We start from the raw sequence: 23,687 nt of genomic DNA on the forward strand, positions 1-23,687 counted from the left end.
TATGACTAACTCTAACACGACTGAATTTCAGGCTGATTTTAATAATTTTGAGCCCTGAGTTTTCTATTTTATGGTGCATTTACATAGGTCATAATAAATTCTCGTACAACCAAAATACAGAATGTCCTGACCTCTGCTCAACATTTTAAGCCATTATTGAACTCTTTTATAACTTTAAATTTAAAATATCTTTATTTTTAATTCAAACCCAGTTTTCAAACACAAAGCATAAAAACAATGCCTAAACTTAAGGGACTATCTAAAACATTTCAAAACACAAACCAATTACACAAAATAAATTTATGCATAAGTATAGAACATAATTAAAGTTTATTTAGGATCACAGTAGTGGGATCCTTCACTATAGGAAATAATGCTTGAGTGGAAATTTAAATTCCCTCATCTTACTTTAAAAGAGGAAAAGGAAAAAACACACCATTATCCTAAACAGCCGTTTTCATAATTTTAATTATATTATTGCACTCTTTATGGCATGCAAAATAAGAAGACTAAAGAATTACTAGGCTGTTAAACTTGCATTTACCTAATCAAATTGACATCGTGTTGGACTTTTTGATCTGTTGAATGTAAGTTTTTATCTATTTGATATACAATTACCATTTACTACAGAAGTGTTTTAACGAAAGCAGCATCTTAAAGGCTTTTAAACATATCAGTAAAACCAAAGATGTTTTAGGAGCTCAATAAAATCATGAATTCTGGTAGCTTTAATTAAATCTATTAAATTCCCATCATAGCTTGGACATAAGTTCCTATTTTCCTATTTAAAGAGAGTATTGCAAACATATAATAAATAACAGCAATTAAGTTTTGTGTTTATTTTTCTAACTTAAAAAGCAATATATTTTTATTGTAGAAAATTTGGGACATAGTGAAAACTATATAGGAAAACAATCCACAATCCAATTGCAAGATAACTGTTAATATTTTCATGCACTTCCTTTTAAGCTTTTTTCTGTTTTGCTGGGTTTTTTTTTTTTTTTTACACAATTGAGGTGAATACATTTACAATTTAATATCTTACTTTTTATACCCAACATTTAAGAAGTCTGCATTTCCCATGGTATGGAAATCCTCTTTTTAAAAATCATTTGGAGCAAAGGTTTTGTTCACTGCTGTGTCCTCAGCACTGAAGCAGTGGCTGGATATTTGTAGGATAAATTAATCATCAGATGACTTATCCTATCATTTATTACCCCATGACCACCGTTCTGCACATACAGGCTGTTCTCAATTTTTCACTATTATGGGTAATGCCATGTATCTTTTTGCATAAAGACTTTTCAGGGTTTAGGATTATTTACTTGGGATCAAATTCCAGAAGTTGAATTACTGGGCCAAGTCTTGTATAAACAATTTTAAGACTTCTGATACCAATCATCAGATTGCTTTCTCCAAAGTAGTACCTTTGGAGTATCTATTTCAGCACTCTTTTTGAAAAAGCTTTCCTGCTCTAACAGATAAAAAGTTATCTCGTGGTAGTTTTACTTGTAGGTCTTTAATTACCTATATTGACTATTTCTCCAAATATGTATTAAACATTTGTATTTCCTGTTCTCTGAGCTGTCTAGCCATATCATGTAGCAATTTACTCAGTCACTCTGAATTCCTTGCACCAGTAGCCATATTCTTCTATTCCCTGGGTGTTTCCTCTTTCACCTCCTTTTCGGCAAAAGTTGGTTCTGTTAAATCTCTATATAAACTTCAAAACATTGTCATGTTCACACAGGGACACACACACCCAAATTTGATAAAAATTTTTAAAACACTGTTGCTTTTAACACAATATATATACATTGTAGAAAAATTAGAAAGTATAGGTAAACAAAAAGAAAATAAAAGTCACAGATAAGCACTGTTTACACTTTAGTATGTATCTTCCCAAATTTTGCTCTATGCTATACCATTTTTAAAAGAACATATGTGGGATCATGTGTGCATACTGTTTTGCAATTGTTTTTTTACTTAACTCTATTTCATAAACAGCTTGCCATATCATCAAATGCCCTTCATGGTATTTTTAATGCTAACAGAACACTACGGTAGATAATAGCATGGACTTTAAAGGCATACAGCTATGAGTTCAAATGTTGCCTCCAAAATCCAAATTAAAAGACTTAGTTTCTCGGGATCCCTGGCGGCACAGTGGTTAAGAATCCGCCTGCCAATGCAGGGGACACAGGTTCGAGCCCTGGGTCAGGAAGATCCCACATGCCGCGGAGCAACTAAGCCTGTGCACCACAACTACTGAGCCTGTGCTCTAGAGCCCGCGAGCCACAACTACTGAGCCCATGTGTCACAACTACTGAGCCAACGTGCCACAACTACTGAAGCCCATGCACCTAGAGCCTGTGCTCCGCAACAAGAGAAGCCACTGCAATGAGAAGCCCACGCACCGCAACGAAAAATAGCCCCCGCTCGCCACAACCAGAGAAAGCCCGCATGCAGCAATGAAGACCCAACGCAGCCAAAAATTTTTTTTTAAATAAATTTTTTTAAAAAAATACAGTTTCTTTAAGCCCTTTGCTCATCAGTAAAATGAGGATAACAATACTTATTTTATACTGATTGTTGTTTAAATAAAATAATACAATTTATAAAGCAACTTAACAACATGGTGATAACAGGTGTTTAATAAGCATTTATCAAATTAAGGAAGATTTGATTAAAAGTTATTTTGTTTTAATTTCCATCTCTTTGCTTTTCTTGTATATTTGGATTTGTACTTCTGTGTGCACACACACATGTGACTTGTGCTATGCCACTCTTCACATCTTTTTCATATTTCTTTTTTTTTATAAATTTATTTTATTTATTTTTGGCTGCGTTGGGTCTTCGTTGCTGCGCGCAGGCTTTCTCTAGTTGTGGCGAGCGGGGGCTACTCTTCGTTGCGGTGCCCAGGCTTCTCATTGTGGTGGCTTCTCTTGTTGCAGAGCACGGGATCTAGAGCACAGGCTCAGTAGTTGTGGCACATGGGCTTAGTTGCTCCACAGCATGTGGGATCTTCCTGGACCAGGGCTCAAACCCATGTCCCCTGCATTGGCAAGCAGATTCTTAACCACTGCTCCACAGGGAAGTCCCAATCTTTCTCATATTTCTACTGGGGTGCTTTTTGTCCTTGTTGCTTTGAATTCATTTATTCATTTATTCATTCACTCATTCATCCAACAATGACTTATTAAAAGCTACTGTGTGCTTATTTTATCAAGGATAGTAAACTTTTATCTTTTATGTTGCAAATGTTCTTTCTAGTTTATAGTTTGCATTTTAATTTTGTTTATGGTAGGTTTTGGTGTACAGAAATATTAAATTTTCATGCACGTATTCTATTTCTTATTTTTTGTAACATGCTCAGAAATTTCTTCTCTACCCTAAGGGGATCCTTTATTATTTGGAGTGAAAAACCCTGTTTTTTAAAAAAAAGTCTGAGGCCTGAAATGAAGAAAAACAAAATAATTGGTTTGATATAGAACCACCTTTATAAAATATCTGTTTTGCACTCTAATTTGTTTTTCAAGAGCAGGCCTAGCGTATTCATTATTTGTGTTTCCGGCAACTAGCACAGCATATGACACATAGTAGGTTCTCGACAAATGCTGACTTTCCTCAGAGAGAATAAAGCAGTCAGAAAAGGCAAACTCAGTAACCAAACACCAGAATTGAGAGGAAAGATCTTAATTAGGCTGACACTACAACACTACAGAGAAAACATCAAGAAAGTTCAAAATCAAACATTCTACAGCACTGTCGTTCTTCTGTTGTTGAGGAGATAACACCTGCTCTTAACATTTTCTCAAGCCCCAAATAGCACTACTAGTCTATGGGGCAACATTTCTCTAAGTGTGCTCTGAACTACATTACCCTTCAAGATGCTCCAACAGCAAGAATCCTATGATCAAATAAATTTGGCAACCACTTCACATTGCTTTACCCCTTCTCGTCAACTCACCCGCATACCAGAGGCACAATGAACTTCTGCATAAATAAACCTCTGAGAAACTCTGCAGGTACTCATTTTCAAAGGAGACAGAGAAGAAACTGAGTTCAGAGTTTATCTGGGGTACCCAGACAGAAAGGAGGGAACCAGGGAAATGATGGGTCCTAGCAAAAACTAAAATCAGTATTCTGGGATTCAGGAAGATCCTGGACAAAGCACATACTTAGGACACAGAAAAAGACCAACGACTGGAGGAGACACAGACCAGGCAGGAGGCATTCAAGGATGTCGGCAGGACTTAGGTTACATGGTAGACTGGGGAAGAAGCAAGCACCAGCATCCTGGAAGATCATGCGGCGGGAGCCAGGGACAGGAAGCGGGGACCCAGGCGTGGCTGAAGATGGAACAGAGAGATGTGGCAGCCACATCACCCCAACCAAGAGCTGGGCTGGACTACAACATGCAGTGGGATCCCTATGGCTACCAATCATTTGCTCCCGAGCCAGGCTAATTATTCAACACTCATTTACTAGGGGCAGGGCAATGCACTCTGTGCAGGGATTTTTTAAAATTTTCCACTTGACGATCTGTCCACTACGGTAAAAGGCGTTATGTGTGAGAGCTTGGATTATAACCAGCCCCGTGTTCCTGATTTATTGCAGTGATGCGTAGCATGCATTTAGACTGGTACCCTGGCAGTACGTTCTTTAAATCTACTGTGATGGGACAGAGTACCAAGTGGAAAGGGCCATCAGCGCTGACGTCAACAACAAATCAAGTTCTCCCAGGCAGGGTTCCCCTGGGAGGCTCAGAACCGGGTTAGACAGTGAACAGAGTGGGGTCAAAGAGGTAACATCTAGGCATCAGTGGAATGAGAAGCCAGGCAGCTCCTCTGGCTGTAAATAATGCAGGGTTCCAGGGGCAGAAGGGGTCTGGGCTGGCAAAAGAATCCTCTCTGGATCCCAGGTTAGCTTGGTCACAACCCTGTCAGAGTGGCTCTCCTGTTTTTGCTCTGTATTGCTTTGCATTTGCCTGTAAGCATTTAACTGTAGTGTTGACACAAAATCTTCATAAATCATCACGTCTTTGCAGGTTTTCTACACTGAAGGATAATAGTTTACTTGGTGTGTTTAGTTTATTGTCTTGGTTTAACATATCTTGAAAGCCTTGCAGTGAACAAAGCTATTCTTCAAATGCAGCCACTGACAGGAAAAGGACTGGAAATTCTGATTCACGAGCTTGATGTCAAACCGAACCACATGTCAGCAGTGAAATAAATGGAGGCATATGGTTTTAAAATCAGTCCTTTTATCCTGAAACAACGAGTTTCAGGCCCTTAAGTCTGATGCAAATTAGCCTAGATGAATTTCTAGGTTATGTTCATAATCACTTTTTCAAGTACTTTTAACCAGTTGTTACTATTACCAAATATTTATATTAGCGGCAGAAATTTGTGAATGACCCCCCTTACTCCTCCCAGGATACAGCGATCTCCAAACATCCTGGCACCCACCTTGAAAAACAATCCTCAGGTAACTGCATCACCCACAATTACACAAAAACCTGGACTTATCTTGATATCATCTTGTAATTAGCATACTCCTCTAGATTTTACTGACAGGTACCTTTAGAGCTACTCTTAAAAGCTACTACAACCCTGCAGAGTACGTGTTGTTATGTTCTTTTTACAAAGGAAACAAAGGAGAAGCCAAATAATTTGTCGAAGGCCGAAGAGCCAGTTAGGGTAGGAGTTAGTGTTCAAATTCCATTCTGACCCTACAAGCCGAAATCTCTTAATTATCTTGCAGTATAGTCAAGTTGCCTAAATTGTTTTCCCATAATAGAAAGTACACTTTTGATCACTGAATATCTTTCCTCATCCACTGCATACATCCCAAATCTAGATGGCATGACAAGGAACCCAGGAGGGGCCTTCGATTCATTTGGGAGTCTTCCTTAAGTTAAACAGTCTACAGCAGGTGAAGGGGTTTAGATCAATCAATCAACAAGTGATTACTGAACGCCTCAGACTTTTTTGTGCCAGGCATGACAAAAAAAACATAGGGAAGTAATAGAATTGATCATTATTCTGATAGTCTAATGTTGGGGGATGAGGGGGGAAACTGAGCAAATACCTTGGGAATTTAGAAAGAGATAAAGTAGGGATCTTGTGAGAATAAAGAATCACTGATACACAAGCAAATGACAGTTCACATGTAATAGGAGCCTAGGAAAATTAGTTGTTAAAGAGGTGCTTTGTGGGGAGGAACAATTGCATTAAATCGGTTTCCTTAATCTAGGTGTGATTCATGGTTATGCTGAAATTTGAGGTTATCTACCATGCAATCAACCATATCTAAAGAAAAAATATTGTACTAGTTAAGAGTGCATGTACATATGAAACACTGCCTTAGAACCAAGAACGAGGCTATACAGGGACTTCCCTAATGGTGCAGTGGTTTAGAGTCTGTACTTCCACTGCAGGCGGCATGGGTTCAATCCCTGGTCAGGGAACTAAGACCCCGTATGCTGCGCGGTATGGCCAAAAAAAAAAAAAAAAAAAAAAAAGAATGATGCTATATAATAACATTATAAATGTTTTCTTAAGAGTACATATAAACATTCCCTAATAGGTCTGCCATGTAACTATTCAGCCCTTTGGTTTCAGTAATAAGAAAGGAAATTAAGTACTGCTTCCTGTGTTTCATATCAAGAAAAAAACAAATGACATAATAAATTATTCAGTTAAAGGCCTTTTTTATTTCACTCCATTAGAGTATAATGAATTGGCTTAGAAAAATTAGGGTAAAATATACTAATCTTCATTTTACTGGCATGTTATTACACAGTTGGTAAAACCAACTGGACTTATCTAGGGCCAGAAGGAGGCTGTTAGAAAGATACTGCTTTCAGTTCTCTTCTAAGAATCAACAATGAAAAAAAAGTATAGATAAAGAAATATGTAAACTATTCAGGTTTGCTTTTTAAAAACACCTTGTCCTTGGTACAGCTTCTTCAAATGCCACATATAACAAGAACAAAAATGATTTTTTCACTTAAAGCAATTGCATGATGTAATCCAATCATGTGTCCTGGTACCAGGTAGTAATATACTCTACTCTTGACTTGTACATAGTTTTTGCCTCTAGATAGAGGGGAGCAGATAGGCTTATTTCTTTCTTACCATGATTTTTCATAATGCAAACTCATTTTGTCTCATTTATTCACTCATTTCACAAATATTAAATATCTACACAGTGCCTTGCAACATGGTAGGCGGCGTGGACATAAATAAGGCCACGAAAAAGCTGCTGACACAACAATCATATCTCAGAACATCAAGAAAAAGATTTTCACTGTAAAACACTCCTCGGTCATTTTTCTGCTTTACAACATCAACTGTATCATCAACAGAGGTATATTCTAGCAGAAAATATTTATAGTTTTAAGACATTAAAGAGCACTTTTCAAGGGGCAGTCCACAGATTGCCAGTACTGGAAGGGAAAAACTCTACTCATCTTCCTCCTTTCTTCTTCAACCCCAAAGGGGAGACCAGGAACAATACGGGAGTAGTACTAAAATTGTTCCTGTTTCCTCTTCCCCTGGAATCAAGATGGCGTAAAGCTCAAACGCAAGCCCTGAAAGCAAATCGTAAATAGGAACATAACTACTCCGTCATCTGAAAACCATTTCTCTTGCTTTCTTAGTACCACTGCCTTGGCCCCTCAATTCACTCAACAGAGATTTACTGAGCGCCTACGGCAAGCCCAATACCTCTGTGTGCTGGGGATGGAGCAGTTAACAAAACAGATAAAATCCCTGCCCTCATGGAGCTTCCATTAACAAAAAGCAATAGGCTATACAACATACGCATAAAAAAGTAAAAGAAATAGCACGTCCTAGGGTGCCATGGGAAAAACGAAAGCAAGGAAGAGAGAGGAGGGGTGTTGGGGAGGTTACTATTTCAAGTACAGCTGGGAAGGGAGGCCTCACTAAGGAAGTGACATTTACACCAAGCCTTGAAGAAGGTGAGAGAGGGCGTGACACAGGCAAAGGGGGGAGGGGAGGGCGAAGAAAGACCCTGAGACAGAAGCCAACTGGGTGTTTCTAAGGCCAGGGTGCCTACGGTAGACACAACGGGAAGCCACTAACGTGTTTTGAGCAGACCTCAGATATTTTAAAAGGATCACTATGACTGTTGCGCGTAAAACATTTGTCAGAACAGAAGACAAGGGGACAAACAGAAAACCCAGCTTGGAGGAGAATGCAATAAGCCACATAAATATAGATGATAGTGGCTTGAACTGCGTTGGATGTGGCAGAGGTAGATGACAATGGTCAGATTCGAGATATATAATATTTTGAAGGTAGAGTCAACGGGATTTTCTGACAGACTGGATGTGCAATGTGAGAGAAACAGAGGGTCCCAGGAAGATACCAAGGGCTCTGACATGAACAAGCGGTAAGATGGATGTGCCATTTACAACGACGGGGAACACTGGAGAGGAGCGGGTTTGAGGGAGCGAACGAGGAGCTTGAGTTTGGATATGTTCGGTAAGTTGCTTGCCTGTTCGACCTTCAAATGAAGATGCTGGAAGTCCTGTGAACAGGGAAGCCTAGAGTTCAGGAAAAGGACCAAGCTGGAGACACAAATTTCGAAAGCATCATGTATTGATGACCAGATGACAGCACAAAAGAAGAGGAAGCACAAAGACCAAACCCTGGTGCAGTCCAATATTTAGATATCAGGGACCTAAGGAATAAACCAAAAGAGACCAAGTAGGAATGAGAAGGGAAGGAGGACAATGTGACAGTCTAGAGGCCAAGTGAATAAAGGCTTCCGGGGGGGAGGAGTTAATTATCTCAAATGCTTCTGACTGGTCAGGTAATACGGGACTGAGAATTAGCTAGCAGGCTTAACAATATGGAGGTCACTGGTCACCTTGGTAGAAGGAGACATAATAGGGCACAAACACTGGATTGGACTAGGTTCAAGAGAGAATAAGTGGAGAACTATTCAATATTAAAGAGTGAATACAGACAAATTTCTCAAGGGATTTTGCTTTTAAGAGAAGCAGAAAAGTGGAGTGGTAACTGGACAGAGTAAGCGTCAAGAGAGGGTTGTTTTTTAAAGTGGCTGAAATAACATCATGGTTGAATGGCAATAATTCAGTAGAGAGGGAAACTAATGATGCCGGAGAGACAGAGAACATGCTGGAGCCGCGTCCTGGAGGGGGCACAAGGGCATGGGATCTGATGCACAAGTGGAAGGCTGGCATTGAATAAAAGCACACAGTTCAACCGTAGTAGCAGGAGTGAAGACAGAATATACGGGCACAGATGCAAACAGAAGTTCTCTTCTAATGGCTTCTACTTCCTAAGTGAAATAGGAAGCAAAGTCTTTAACAAAGGGTGAGAATGGAAGCAGAGGCAGTGAAGATCTGAGGAGAGAGGAGAGAGCAGGAGTATGGGTCAGCTAGGAGAGCAGAGGCATGAATGAAGACCAAGCAAATGCAGCTTGGTAACCCAGCAGCACTAAAAGTGCGCTTGAGAGTGGCAATCTTGAAATTAAAGTGAAACCAGTCAGCTTGGCCGAGTGTTTTTCTCCAACCATATTAAACGGCAGAGGTAAAAATTAGGGTGGTAGAAAGTTGAGTTTAACCAGGTTTTCTAGATGAGACCTATGACATGGAAGAGGGAAGAGGAAATTAAGAGTACACCCAAGAGACTGATTATATATGAAGGAATTGAGGCTGGAAAGAAGGGAAATGAGGACGTGAGAGGGGTGTGGAATAGTAAAAAGGGGGTGAGATCAATGGGTTTTAGGTCCTCGTGGGATTGAGGATTATTGGAGTCAGGATCACAGAGACTGAGTTAGAAAGATAGGTGCTGACTGGAGAGCAAGACACCCGAAGATGAGCCAGAGGGGAGCAGTCACTGGCAGTGACAAGGTTGAGGGCAGCAGTTCTCAAACAGGGTGGCTTTACCACATTCCTATAAGTAAGTGGGCGTTCCAAAAAGTTTTTGGTAATGTGGGTGAGGTCTATTCATATTTACCATATTAAAATTAAAACAGAAAATTTGTAAACATAAGGATATACAAGTACACATTTCACTAGCTGCCAGAATGAAGATGTTCATCACACGTCATGTAACCTCTGAAAACTGCTGTGCACTCATAAATGCATAAAAGTTCCAATGGCAATTCATGTCTGAGTATCGTTATGGAAATAACAGACCCTCGGAAAGCGTCTTAAGAACACTCACTTTGAGAACTGCTGGTCTAAGGTGTGGCCATGAGGCAGACATAACAATGGAAAGAGAGGAAGATGCAGGGCTGAGAAATGAAGAAACTAGAGGGACAGTTTATGTGAAGACTGAAATCACAAGAATTATGACAGAAGTAGGGCTGGAACAATAGTGAGCCAGGAGCGAAAGTGGTCAAAGACTGCAGGAAGTGACTGCAACAAGGAGAAACCATGGTTTGTGTGGTCTGATGGCACGAGATTCAAAATTCAGGATTTTTAGGAAGGAGAGAAGAACAGTCTGGAAGTAGCAAAGAAGGACAAAGAGGACCTTCTACTCCTCCTCCAAGGGTATGTGAGAGAAAACTGCCACCACTTGAGAGAGCACAGGGGAAGCAATGAGTATGTCACCTTCTGAACATTACCTAAACCATTGATTAATCTTCTGTTCCTGCCCGTTCTGGACTGAATGTTTGTGTCTCCCCCACTCCCAACCCTGCCAAATTCCTATGTTGAAACCCCTGACCCACAGTGTGACTGTATTTGGAGACAGGGCTCCCAAGGAAGCAATTAATGTTAAATGAGGTCGTAAGAGTGGGGCCCTGATCCCACAGGATTAGTGTCCTTAAAAGAAGAAAGAGTAGAGAACTCTCTCCACCCCCACCCCCCAACCTCGTGCATGCTCCAAGGGAAGGCCGTGTGAGCACACACAGACAGGAGGCAGCCACTGGCAACCCAAGAAGAGCACTTTCACCAGAAACTGGACTTGCTGACAAACTAATCAAGGACTTCTAGCCACCAGAACTGTAAGAAAATACATTTCTGTTGTTTAAGACTCCCAGCCTGGGGTATTTTGTTATGGCAGCACAAGCAGACTAAGACACTGCCCTCCCTGCTTCTTCAGCATGAGCAGCAGAGGCTGAGAGGGTAGGATTCTGAGTCAATGCAGTCATGGAATGCAAAGCCCAGATCACACTTGATAATTTTAGATGACTGCTGGCAAAAAAACTAGGGCTACTCTTTGGTGGTAGGGTAAACATATATGTATGTATGTATGTATGTATGTGTGTGTGTGTATATCTGCATTCAAATTCACTAGAAAGCCAGATGAGGTGCTTTCTTATTTCTTAGTAGATGCAGCACTACGGGTATCTGATTCTAGCCTGGCAAACTGTCATTCTCTTAACTAAAATTATAGGGGGGGAAGTGAAATAGTAATAGAGAAACTAAATTTATATTCCCTTGTTCAAGGTTCACATTTAACGAAAATGTGCTCTGCACATACTAGAAAATTACATATTTAAAAAGTAACACTTGAATTCATCTGAAAAATCTAATTTTAAATGCCACTCTCTTTTTTTTCTTTTTTTGCGGTACGCGGGCCTCTCACTGCCGTGGCCTCTCCCGCTGCGGAGCACAGGCCCTGGACGCACAGGCTCAGCGGCCACGGCTCACGGGCCCAGCCGCTCCACGGCATGTGGGATCTTCCCGGACCGGGGCACGAACCCGTGTCCCCTGCATCGGCAGGCAGACTCTCAACCACTGCGCCACCAGGGAAGCCCCCGCCACTCTTTTAATCAACAATCCTGACACTTCAGAAGAGGGCAAGGTAGAAATCCTTATGACTAACTAAGTTGAGGATATTAGTGTACTTTTTCAATGGAAATTCTGAATATTGATAACAGTAGAAATACTTGACATCAGAAGGTATCAAGAAGGAAAGCTATTCTCAGATTATATATCAGAATACATGAACAAATAAATATCTACTACATTATTATCTGAATGTTCACCTACATTATTTTCCACTGTTTTGCTGTTATTTTTAATGTGCTAACAGGTAAAAGCTACATTCATTAACTTTTTCTCAAATGATGAACTGTACCTAAAAAAGATATAAACTCTAGTAACTTATGTTGTCAAACTATCAAATTTTCATATTGTCTGCTATATTCAACAACTGTGAAAGCAAAAGAAATGAACACTTCACCAGTAAAAAATATATTTATTAATTCTAACATCAATTCATACAAAAAGTCTTGATCTCTTCTAAAGATCTTTATTCTAAATACAAAGTAAACCTTTAAAATACATGAATAACAGAAAATGCACATTGCAATTACACGACCAACCATGAAAAGAAATATGTCAGTTCTCAAGTTCACACGTTTGCTGATGAAATACAAAGGGCAGATTTCTAATAAAACTATTAAGTGAGAAAGGTGTGTGTACAAGGTAGGGTGAGAGAAGGTATTGGTCAAAATTACTTGCCAGCCTCAAGCTACATTATCTCTGGGCTGTTAGACAGTTCTTCTCTATATCTTTTTTCCCTGACATTCAGATCTTAGGGACAGGTGTCCACCTAATGATGGCCTATTGGACTCTTCTCCCTTATTATTTATTCACCCTGCTGACTCCTGTCCCTTCCAGTTTTAAGTTTTCAAGTCATTTAAGCCACTCCAGATATCTGGGACAGCAGAGAAAAAAGAAAAAAAAAGAAGGGAGGGACAAAAGATCAGATGTAAGTATCCAATACCCTGCAAGGATTCAAGACTCGTGACAAGTACAAAAGGAGAGGAAAACTAACACCTGTTTGGTTTTGAGGACATTAGTAAACATTCTGACCAATGATCCGTCTTGCTAGCATAAAGGTCCCTTACTGGGCATAGGCAGAATTCAAGGTAGCACTGGAACAATACAGTGGCAATATATGCAGAAGGTGACATAAGACAGGTAGGGATGTTGGCACCTCCCAAGATCCCACAAACTCCATAATGATTCAGGGGAAATTGTTGTGTTCTCTGGCTCCCAGGAGGGATATAGACATGTTGACAGGACTGGAACCTAGATAAGGCCTGGGGTTTGACAAAAAGGTCACAGGCTGGATGTTACAACCAGACTCAATGGCAAGATCCAGGAAGCCCAAATCAGCTGCCAGGATGACATTCAAAGACCAAATGGGAACAGTCGCATTTCAGTGGATACCAGTCACCAAGCATGCCAACTCCAAAGCAGTGGACGCAGTGAGGGTCACACAATGAATAAAATGCCCTTCACCCAAGGCCATGAGGATACAGAGCTTTCCCGTTCACCCGAACGCCGTCTTGGGAATGAGGGAAGGGAAAACCCTTGAGAAATGAAACAACCGAAGAGTCTTTAAACAGGAAACTAATGTGCTCTTAATGGACAAGATCAGGTGTTTTCAGTGGGAATGGGATCTTGAAGGCAAAGTGAAAGCAGCTATAGAAAATAAGTTACATTTCATTTGTATATTTTAATAGTAGTGTGTCCATTTTCACACACACATACACCCATCCTTCTGAACTCTGCTTCCCAACACTAGCTACATAAACATATTCTAAACCAGTACTATCCAAAGTGTGGTCTACGGACAGTGCCAGTTAGAAAACTGCTTATTACCCATCCATGGTTAGATGAATACTGAAAATGAGGGTAGGTGTTTAGAAATTCCTGCAGCAGTCTGGCATTGCCCCAACATCTAAGTCCATGATGAATGCGTTCATCTCACTAAACACGACATAGACAAGTGCAGGTGTGGTCAGAATCACGTGGGGAGTTTCATGTGGTGCAGTCACTATAGGACCTCATATCAGACTGGAGGATAAACAGCCCTTCACCACAAGTAGTCTTAGAAGTACTAATGTAGATCAGCCTAATACTACCACCAACTGCATTACCAATACTGGGGTTTGTATTTAGGATCACAATGGTGCAAAACAAACCAATGAGAAAAGAGAACTTCACAAGCAAATGACATGTTCATGCCCCGGAAAGGCCAGGTGACACCAGACTGTTGAGACCAACGTTCCATGGGAGTTCAACTAGGGAAAAAGTGAAAGTAGTTCAACTACTTTCCACAGCAGCAAGTACCATATTCATACTACAAAAGGGAATCTTGTTTCAGGCAAACAATATCAAGTCGCATGAAGTAGATGCTGTTCACTTGGAAGTTATTGATTTTTTTGGTAGTTTTGTTTACATTTCATTTGTAAAATCTGTTTTGGTTCTGTGGTTGTATGAGACCTGTAAGCATCAGGAGTTTACACCTAGTTTTACGTTAGTACATATTTAAGTAACATAACAGAAATAAAGTCAGCAGTGGAGGTCTGCAAGAATTTTTTCTTCCTTAAAAAGGTTCCATACATGATTTCAATTTGAGAAGTAATGGTGTCTTGGGGTTTGCGTTGAGGTCAGAAGCCTAGGCTGGAGAGCAGCAGAAACTGAAGAGGGAAAGGTAGCAAGGTACACTCAGCATCTGAGCGGGATGCTTCCAAGCCCAGTGGGGAAAGAGGCTGCTTCCAAGAATTGTGCAGCCTGTGTGTGTATGTTGTAATTTAGTTACATCACTTGAGTTATTTTGTTATCAATGGGAGCCTAAGGGGGGACTCTCATATTTGAACTTCATTTTGGAAAACTAAGAATTAAGATTCTTTAATGAAAGCTTCCAGTTTATGAAACAGAAGTTATGCAATAACGCCTCCATCCAGAAATGGTCAGCTAATAGATGTGCTTTAAGAATCTCAGTCTTGGGCTTCCCTGGTAGCGCAGTGGTTGAGAGTCCGCCTGCCACTTCAGGGGATGTGGGTTCGTGCCCCGCTCTGGGAGGATCCCACATGCCACGGAGTGGCTGAGCCCGTAAGCCATGGCCGCTGAGCCTGCGCATCCGGAGCCTGTGTTCCGCAATGGGAGAGGCCACAACAGTGAGAGGCCCACGTACCACAAAAAAAAAAAAAAAAAAAATCTCAGTCTTTCAACAACTTCTTCCCTTCGTAATGTAACCACGTAGCAATAATAGCTTTCACCCGATAACAACTTTAGGAGGTCTGTATGACAAGAATCATCTCTACTTTCAGATGAGCAAATGGAGGTTCAGACGGGCAGGCTGTGCCTAGACCAGCTAATCAAGAACATGGCCAAGGGAGGACTTTAACCCACTGTTTGAATTTTGAGTCCAATGTAAGAATTATTTTTAAACTTTATTCATAGAGAATTTAGTTGTTTTCAGAAAATAATAATTTTTTAAAACCCCACCCAATTCTGTTAGTAGGGGAAGACATTTCTCTAAGATAATAACTACCACTTTTCTCTTTTTCCATTAAAAAAAAAATCACTTTAAATTCCAGATTAGTATTCGGATATAAGTGTACAGGATAATAATTATTTTTCCTTTAAGATTAGATAGTATATGAATTTTATATAATTAGAAGAAAAAACTAGTGCATACTAAGCTATCATCATGACCCAGCCTGGTACCCAATCACTTTGGTGGTTGTCTATTTTTACATTATTCTACCAGACTATGTTTACATTATTCCCCTACATAGATTGGGGAGGGGGGAGTAAAGAAAGGCAACATGTAGTGGAAAGAATACCAGGCTTTGTATCAAGGTACTGGGTCTCAAGCCACAACTGTAAATCTAATCAGTATCTCAGTATCTTCACCAGAGACTTACGCCCTCCACATTTCCTACGTTCACCTGCTCACCAAGTCCTCCTCCGGTACATCTCTGCATGGCCTGCAACAGGGCAGTAGATTCCTACCTGATTCCCACCTCTCCAGTCCCTTCTTTTTCTTTTTCTTTCTTTTTTTTTTTTTTTTTTTTTTGAGGTACGCAGGCCTCTCACTGCTGTGGCCTCTCACTGCTGTGGCCTCTCACTGCTGTGGCCTCTCCCGTTGTGGAGCACAGGCTCCGGACCCGCAGGCTCAGCGGCCATGGCTCACGGGCCCAGCCGCTCCGCGCATGTGAGATCCTCCCGGACCGGGGCACGAACCCGTGTCCCCTGCATCGGCAGGCGGACTCTCAACCACTGCGCCACCAGGGAAGCCCAGTCCCTTCTTTTTCTAATCTTCCCTCCTTGCTACCGAGATGACCTTTCTAAGACATAAATCTGATCCCTTCACTCCTCTGTTGGAAATCCTTCAATTAACTCCTCATCACCTGCTGGACACAATCTGAACTCTGCCACCTGGCATACAAAGTCCTTCCAAAGGTGGTCTCATCTTCTCCCACCCAGTCTCCCCACCGCTTGGGGAAAGACGTATTCTTATTCGACAGTCCATATGCATATTCATACTCTATGCTTCAGCCCCTTAAGAAACCAGTAGTGGTTCTTAAAATATTTTATTCCATAATGCTTTGGAACACACCATGCCCCCTGCCTGAAATATCTGTCCTCACATCCCCTCCCAACCTTCTGAACTCCTCCCCTTCCTTCAAGTCCTTTAACACTTCCTCTGTGCCACCTCCTTTGAGAGCGTCCTCAGAAGCTTCCCTCTTCCCACCTGCCCTCGGCACATTCAACCCCTCTTCTCTGCTCCCCCAGAGCTAATCTGTACAGGAGGAGAGAGGCTATCATATCCATGACTCTGTAACTATGCATAATAATCTCCTTGACAATGGGAATCATGATTTGCTCATCCCCAGCACCCAAATGTCAGTTAGTTGTCAATAACTGTTTACTAAATGTATGAAATGTGGCCTTGGGCACATTTCCCCCTATACTGGAGTTTCTTCTTCTTCATGAGAGGGTCAGACCAGAATATATCAAAGACCTTGGCCTCATAAGGCTCTGTGTTTCAACACAGCTTTTCACAAAACACTGGACTTTCTTTTTTACTGGTTTATGAAGTTTTTAAAGGATAAAAACTTATTTAAAGAATAAAAACTTATCATTTCATCATCAGGACGCCTTAAGGTGTCAAGTTTACAGATCTATATCAAGATAGCGTAAAAGTAATACCGGTTGCCATTACTGAGCCTTGAACTATATACAAGGTACTGACAGAAATTCCCCCACACTTTTTAATTTCATTTACTCCTCCCATGAGGTAGATGTTACTTGTCCTCATTTTAAAGAAGAAAACACAAGGACTTTGAAAAGTTAAAAGATCACAGAGCTAAGAGGTGCTGAAGTGGCTTTAAACCCACAGCTGTTTGACTTCAAATACCTTGTCCTCCATCACTCTGCTGGGTGAGGCAAAGGAATCTATCCAGGACACTAGCCTCGTCTTCACATTCTACACAACACCTGATTTAGTACTTAAAGTTTAATCACTGTTGAAATAAAAGGCGGTAAGAAATTCAATCAGGCGCATTTTAATCAGCAGATGTACTTAAAGAACGTTGACTTTCCCATGAAACTGACAACACCCTTTGGCCACTGACCTGTCTAAATAAATAGATGTCTTGAATATGGAATTTTGTTCCAATAGATTTTTATATTTATATTCAGGACACCTTCGAATTTAAGGAGAAATAAACTTGCCTAAAAGATAAAACAATAGATTCAAACCCAGGTTTCGCTCTTGTGTTTGAAGAGCATTCTCTGTTAGATGTGTTACTTTGTATTACTACTATTCTTGTATTTTTTATTACTGAACTACTATTGTAATTTAACTGAAAATAAACTGATCAAATCCTAAACGCCTTAAACCACCAGCCTTCACACAGCATTTAATGTAACCATGTTAAAACCCATGATAATCAATGCTCAATATCCTTTACCAATTTAAGTTGATCCTTCTTTTTTCTTCATGAAAAACCAATAAAGCTGCCGCAGAAAAAAACATTATCTGATGCCCCTTTGGCCACTGGGCCTTCTGATAGATAGCCAGGCCGAGAGCTCAGATGGATGGCTTTAATTAAATAAAAAGTTGGCAAAAGAGCAAATGTACAGTGGCTATTAACAATATAGTAGTTTCCTAGTTCATTGCAGTGAGGGAAAATACCTAATTCTTGTTCATTCTTGCCTTCATGGCAAATACTCTGATAAAAAGGAAAACTATGTAATATTTCAAGTCCTTGGGGGAAAAGCCATTCATTTACATGAGTCTCTTTAAGTTTAATCAAATAACTCCACTTAGAAATATGCTGACATGCCAATCCTTACAGTTAGGGTTAATAAATCTACCTAGCAAAGACAGTTTTTCAAAAGCCCAAAATATACTTTGGAAGCTTTTCCGCAGGATATGTAACTACAAAACTCTCCTCGTGAATTCTTAATGAAATATTTGGTGGAAGCTTATTAAAATTCTGTCCAAAAGAAAAACCGTAGGACATTATAATGTTAATACAATGCTAAAAACCTCATCTTAGGAAAAGTAACAATTTCTTTTACGAATTATGTCTAGAAACGGGTGCCCTCAGTCTTGGCTTTGTAACTTGAGGCAAATTTTTTCATTCTCTGAGCATCACTTTCTTCCACTGTCAGGGGAAATAATAATACCTACCTTACTGGCACGTGGTAAGGACTACACCAAATAATGCTCGGGAAATGTCAAACACAGTGCCCAACGCACAGCAAACTCTTGTGCATTTTGATCTCTTCTCTCTTCCCCACAGCATTCCCCAGTCAAGACTCAAATTTCAAATTGGACTTTTTATTAAGCAGGTTATGTGGGGTAGGGTCACCAGATCTCCTTGTGATGTGGAAAATGAAACAAACCAAAGATGTAATAAAAGCACACTACTTAAGCCCCCTGTGCCTTCTCATACATATTTTATAAACACTAATTCTTTACATCTAATAAGATCCAAATACTCTCATCTGACAGAACAGAAGCAAAACCCCAGACACAGTAATTCCTACAGGGGTCCAAAGGAAAGTCCTCAAGTTCACTTGTAGACCTCCAAAACTTATGAGAAGAACAGAAAGGCAAGAGGGAGGGGAGATATACAAAATGCATACATTTTCCCATGGAGAATATGTATACACCACACACACAAACATTTACTAACCAAGTCCACACAAATCAGAAGGGAAGCTACAAGGCAAAAGAAAGGCATCATTAATTACTGAGGCACCTATCCCTTTACACTAAGGTTTTCCTTAACAACTATATTCTCATTACACACGATCAGCTAATAAGCAGATTAAAACAACAAATGAATTGCTTAATTTAATTTGCTTGGAAGGGATATTAAACAGAACAGTTTTCAGAATCATTTATCTTCTTCTAAAACATTTACCCAAAAGTGTATTAGGCAGTTTCTAAATGGATTGGGTTTATCAGCTCAGGCAGAAAATCAGGGGGAAGACAGAGAAATGTGTCCTGAATTTTAATAGCACGTGGGTGAATTTTTACCGTACATGGGTGAATCTTAACATGTCATTTTGGAAATGACGGCATTTCCTGCAGCAACTCATATGTTACAGTTTCTCTGCTCAGCACTGCATGCAGTAGCAATAGTTCACTCAATATCAGCTTGACAGAGGCATTCAAGGTGAACCCAAGTTATGAATGGTGTGTAGGTATGGCATGAAGTCATATGGATTGGCCAGACCTCTCTTTGTATGTGACAATACCAAGAAGGCAGGTTCCCTAAATCTTTGAATTGAGATTAGCGTTTTTTTTTTTCAAGAATAACGCCTAGAAATACTTGTTCAAATACATGGTCCTTAAAGAAGCTAGCAGCCTGTATTAATTTGCATTGTTTCAGAAAGAGATTTAGCTAAATAAAATCTACATGAAAAAATGGTATGCTAGAGTAGTCTCCATAATGGGTTTTAGAATGTTTAAATGTAAACTGGGGTTGGGGGAATGTGGAAAGAACAATGGTTCTATGAGCACAACCAACCTTAGAATTTAATGGTAAGATATTATAAATGGGCTTTTTGGTCAATGTTATCCCCAGACAAAATTTAAAATGTATTTGTTCCCTTTATGTTCCTTATTTTCCTAACCAACCTGATAGTTTAATATTTCTGTTTATATTTGACAAGAACCTAATTCAACACTATTTGAATCACTTAAAAGGAAAAATGCTAAATACAATCTGATTTCAAATGCAAATAGAAAACTGATCATTATTTTACAATAAAATTCTTCCAAAACAGTAAGACAATCTCAAGTAGTATCCTCTGACACATGCGTTAAAAGTCAGTTCATTCAAATATATGTATATATGTATACATATATATGTATACACACACACACACAATTGAAACACAAACACCAGGTAGGAGATTTTAAAAGGAACAAAACACACATTTGTGCATTCCCAATGAAGCAGGACCTCAAAAAGAAATGCCACAACCAAACAAAAACAATACTAATTAGAAAAGCATCACTTAATATAAGCAAGAAGTAAGAAACTTTTTAGTGAAAAAAGACACCAGGTAACAAACGTTCCCTGTTTTCTCCTACTGGAGAAGTTAAGGCAGAATACCCAATTTCTGACTCAGATTTTTATGTTCTGGAGGAAATTCAGTCTTATCTCCAACAAGCAGATTAGGCGATCATCTTTCAAAGTTACCATATATTTCTAAAAGACATAAAAGTACATTTTGTCACGCTCCAAAAATCTACCCATTTCAGCATTCTGATAAAACTTGTAGGCAGCACTGCAACGGTTTTTTAGCAAATGGATACATTTAACACCAAGTCCACTGTGACGCTGAGTTGACAGGACAGACACTCCACGCTTGACAGAAGGCTTTCATTTAGTGCTTTTACCTGGTTATAAATTATTGGTACTACTATTTGCACCTTTTAAGATATGACCTACTAAAGGGAAAAAGCAGAAGTTTTTCTAAAGCAGGGGTGGCATTTTGAGTGGGTGAACGTAAGTTCGGTCACCAGAACGTGTGCTGGGAAATGAATGCACATCTCTAATAAGGAAGTGGTTAAAAAGGGATGAATTCCCTGAGTCATTAAACAGGATATAAACCAAAGACAGGTTGTGCCACCTAGAGAAAAACTGAAAATCGTACATTCGTTCTTCAGTAGTAACTAGGCATTATTTCCAAAACCTGAAACTTCGGGCGTGCCCAATTAGCAAGCCACCTTCCATACCAACTCATCATTCTGCTGGTTTCAGCTCCCCTGACAACTCTGCCTACTCCACTCACCAGACTGGCCTCCTCACCCCGCCAGCCACGCAGCACCCTTCATCCTCGGCCCTGGCGGTTGCACAGCCCATGCGGACCCAGCGTCCTGAAACCCTTCCAACTCTAAAGCATTTTCCTCGAAGCAGGGCAGGCCGGGGTGGGAGGAGCCGAGGAATAAACCCTGGTGGACCCTGCCAGCCAGGGGCCCTCTGGACGCTAGCAGAGCCACGGCGCACACCCCCCTGGCCCCGTGCGGCCCGTAGAGGAAATTCTGGCACACTCAGTACATCATCTCCAGGTTACCGAGATGAACTCCCCGGCCGACCTCCGCACAATCCAAACACCATGAAATGACCTCAATAGAACCGAGCCTTGGAGGTGCAAAAAAGGCCTTCAACTTTCCTCGCCGCAAGTCACTTAAAGGCAACGTGCCCAGTACACTTGTCAGGCTGAAGCACAAAAGGTCTACAAGCCACCTGGCACCGAGAGCCGCCTTTTACAAAGGAAACAGACAGCAATTACGAAAAGCCCGCAGTCCTGCGGTATTAACTTGACAGCGAGGACTGCACTGGGGCATAACTCATCTCCGAGGCACTCTCAGCCCCAGACCCTCAGTCTAGGGACAGCTTTCCCCCTCCTCCCCTCCCCCTCCGGAGACCTGCGGCAGCGCCCACTTGCCTTCCCCCACGCTCTTCCTCCGCCTCCTTCTTGCTGATTCTCCAGCAACTTTGGGTGGCAGCACCCTCAAAGCCCAGCCCGAGGCGGGGACACCGCGAAAGCGACCACGGAAGGGAGGAGGAAAGTTTGAAAAGTCACATAAAACACTGCAGGACTACCCCCGCCCCACCCCGGCGCCCGGTCACCCCAGCACCCACCCCGCAGAAGGCCGCCCGGGGCTCCACGTGCAAGTGGGCCCTGGAGAAGCTAGAGTTCCCCCCACGTCCTCTCCAGAAAAAAATCTCTGCCCGACTTAAAAGTTCCCTACTGCAGCACCCTCCTTCTCCCCCACCCCCACCCCCCCCAAAAAAAGAAAGAAATCTGGAGTTCGCACGCCGCCGCCGCCCGGACTCCCCCGCGACCCCGGAGGGCGCGGCGCCCCTCCCCCGTCGGCCGCGGACAGGTCGGGAGGGAGCCCAGGGAGAGGGAGGCTCCGGGGCGGCCCCCGGCCCGGACCCCCTCCCCGGCCCTCCCCGCCCGGTCGCCCCGCTCACCTCTCTCCTGCTCTTCCGCCTGCAAGCAGATGGGGATATTCTTCTTCCAGCCCGGCATGGTGTCTGCTCCCTGCGCTCGCTCTCGGGCTCGCTCCTCCTCGCCCGCTGGCTCTCCGTCTCCCGGGGCTGGCCGCGCCTCCCCACTCGCCCTCCCGAGCCGGCCGCGGCGCTCTCGGGGCTGTTCAGCTGGGCTGGGGCGCCGAGGCGTCTCCCGGGCGCATCGAGGCGGCGCCGCGCGCCCCGCGCTCGCCTCAAACTCGCCGGCGGCTCCGGGTGGCTGTGGCCGGGCCGGGCTGGCCGGGCCGGGCAGAAGGGGCTGCAGCCGCGGCGGCGGCCGTGTGGCCGGGAGGCCTGGCCGGGCCGGGGGCGGGGGTCGCGTACAGGCCTAGAGCAGGGGCTGCGGAGCCCCCGGGAGGTGGGCGCGGACGGCTGGAGTGGGCTCGCGCCGCCGCCTCTGTCCCCTCCTCCTTCTTCTTCCCCTTCCTTGTCTCTCCGCCGCCAGCAGGTGGGACTCGGAGCCGCCGCCGCCGCCGCACAAAGCTCCGCCGGCGGCAGGACTGAGGCTGCGGGTTCCCCAGGCGCCTGGTGGCGGAGCCTCCCCCGAGACGCGCGCGAGGCTGAGCGGGCACGAAGGGGGCGCGCGCGCTCACACCCTCCGCGCCCCGGGCGGCCGGCCTGCCAGGTACAGATCCTGGCGCCGAGCCGCGGCTGCCGCTCCTCCCTCCCAAAACCTAAACCGGCGGCTGCACCGGCTTGGACGACGACCTTGCTGAAGTAGGGGGCAGTGTCTCTCCCTCTAGTCCCTCCTCCCGCCGCTCTCCCCCCGGCCCGGGCTGTCGCCCCCTCCCCCTAGCTGAGACTTTGCAGCTGCGGAGTCGCTAACTTTGCCCTCAGCTGAGAGAAATCGCAACTTTCGCCCGGTCCTCGCCAGCCGGGGCCGGGAATACGTTTTCTGCTCGGGTGGGAAGGGCGTGAGTAGAGAACCTCTTTTGTTTTCAGTGAAGCCGGGAGACCTTGGCTCAGTGAATATTTAATCGTTGTCTTCAAGTATAAGAAGGGTTTTATGATCAGGTTTTATGATTAGTTTCTTCCCCTTGTCATAGGTTCATAGAATATCGGTGGAAGGGTGAATTGAGGGGAGAGGGCAGCTTTACGGTAGAGTCTGGAAGATTCCGCCCAGACTTGGGGGCGCTTGCTTGTGATTTCAAAAGGATAATGTTAGGAGGGGCTCCTGAGTCTTCCACTTGGCAACTAACTGCCTGTCCTGCGGGGTTACCTCGCTGGGGGCCCAGCTAGATAATGCCTAAGTCTTCACCTCCTGAGTGTCTGATGGGGACTGAGGAATTTGGGGCCCTAAGGCTATAACTACTGGTTTGTAGTTGTCAGGGACCAACCACTTATGACTCTCTCTGCCCTGCAGT

At 42.7% G+C, this 23,687-nt stretch overlaps 1 protein-coding gene across 7 annotated transcripts in view; it reads right to left on the minus strand.

Moving 5' to 3' along the window:
- GRIP1 (glutamate receptor interacting protein 1) overlaps positions 1–22,570 on the minus strand; it is a 699,747-nt gene extending 677,177 nt beyond the window's left edge. For 5 of the 7 annotated variants that reach the window (XM_049693963.1, XM_033440572.2, XM_049693961.1 and 2 more), the window contains exon 1: positions 22,267–22,457. In XM_049693963.1, coding sequence (XP_049549920.1) covers positions 22,267–22,324 — 58 coding nt within the window. In that variant the 5' untranslated portion in view covers positions 22,325–22,457. Of the gene's footprint in view, positions 1–22,266 lie in introns of all 7 variants that reach the window. The other 2 variants (XM_033440573.2, XM_049693962.1) reach the window with 1 other exon arrangement.
- Positions 22,571–23,687: the final 1,117 nt, after the last annotated feature.

The sequence above is a fragment of the Orcinus orca genome, chromosome 11 (assembly GCF_937001465.1).
Source record: "Orcinus orca chromosome 11, mOrcOrc1.1, whole genome shotgun sequence".
Taxonomy (NCBI): Eukaryota; Metazoa; Chordata; class Mammalia; order Artiodactyla; family Delphinidae; genus Orcinus; species Orcinus orca.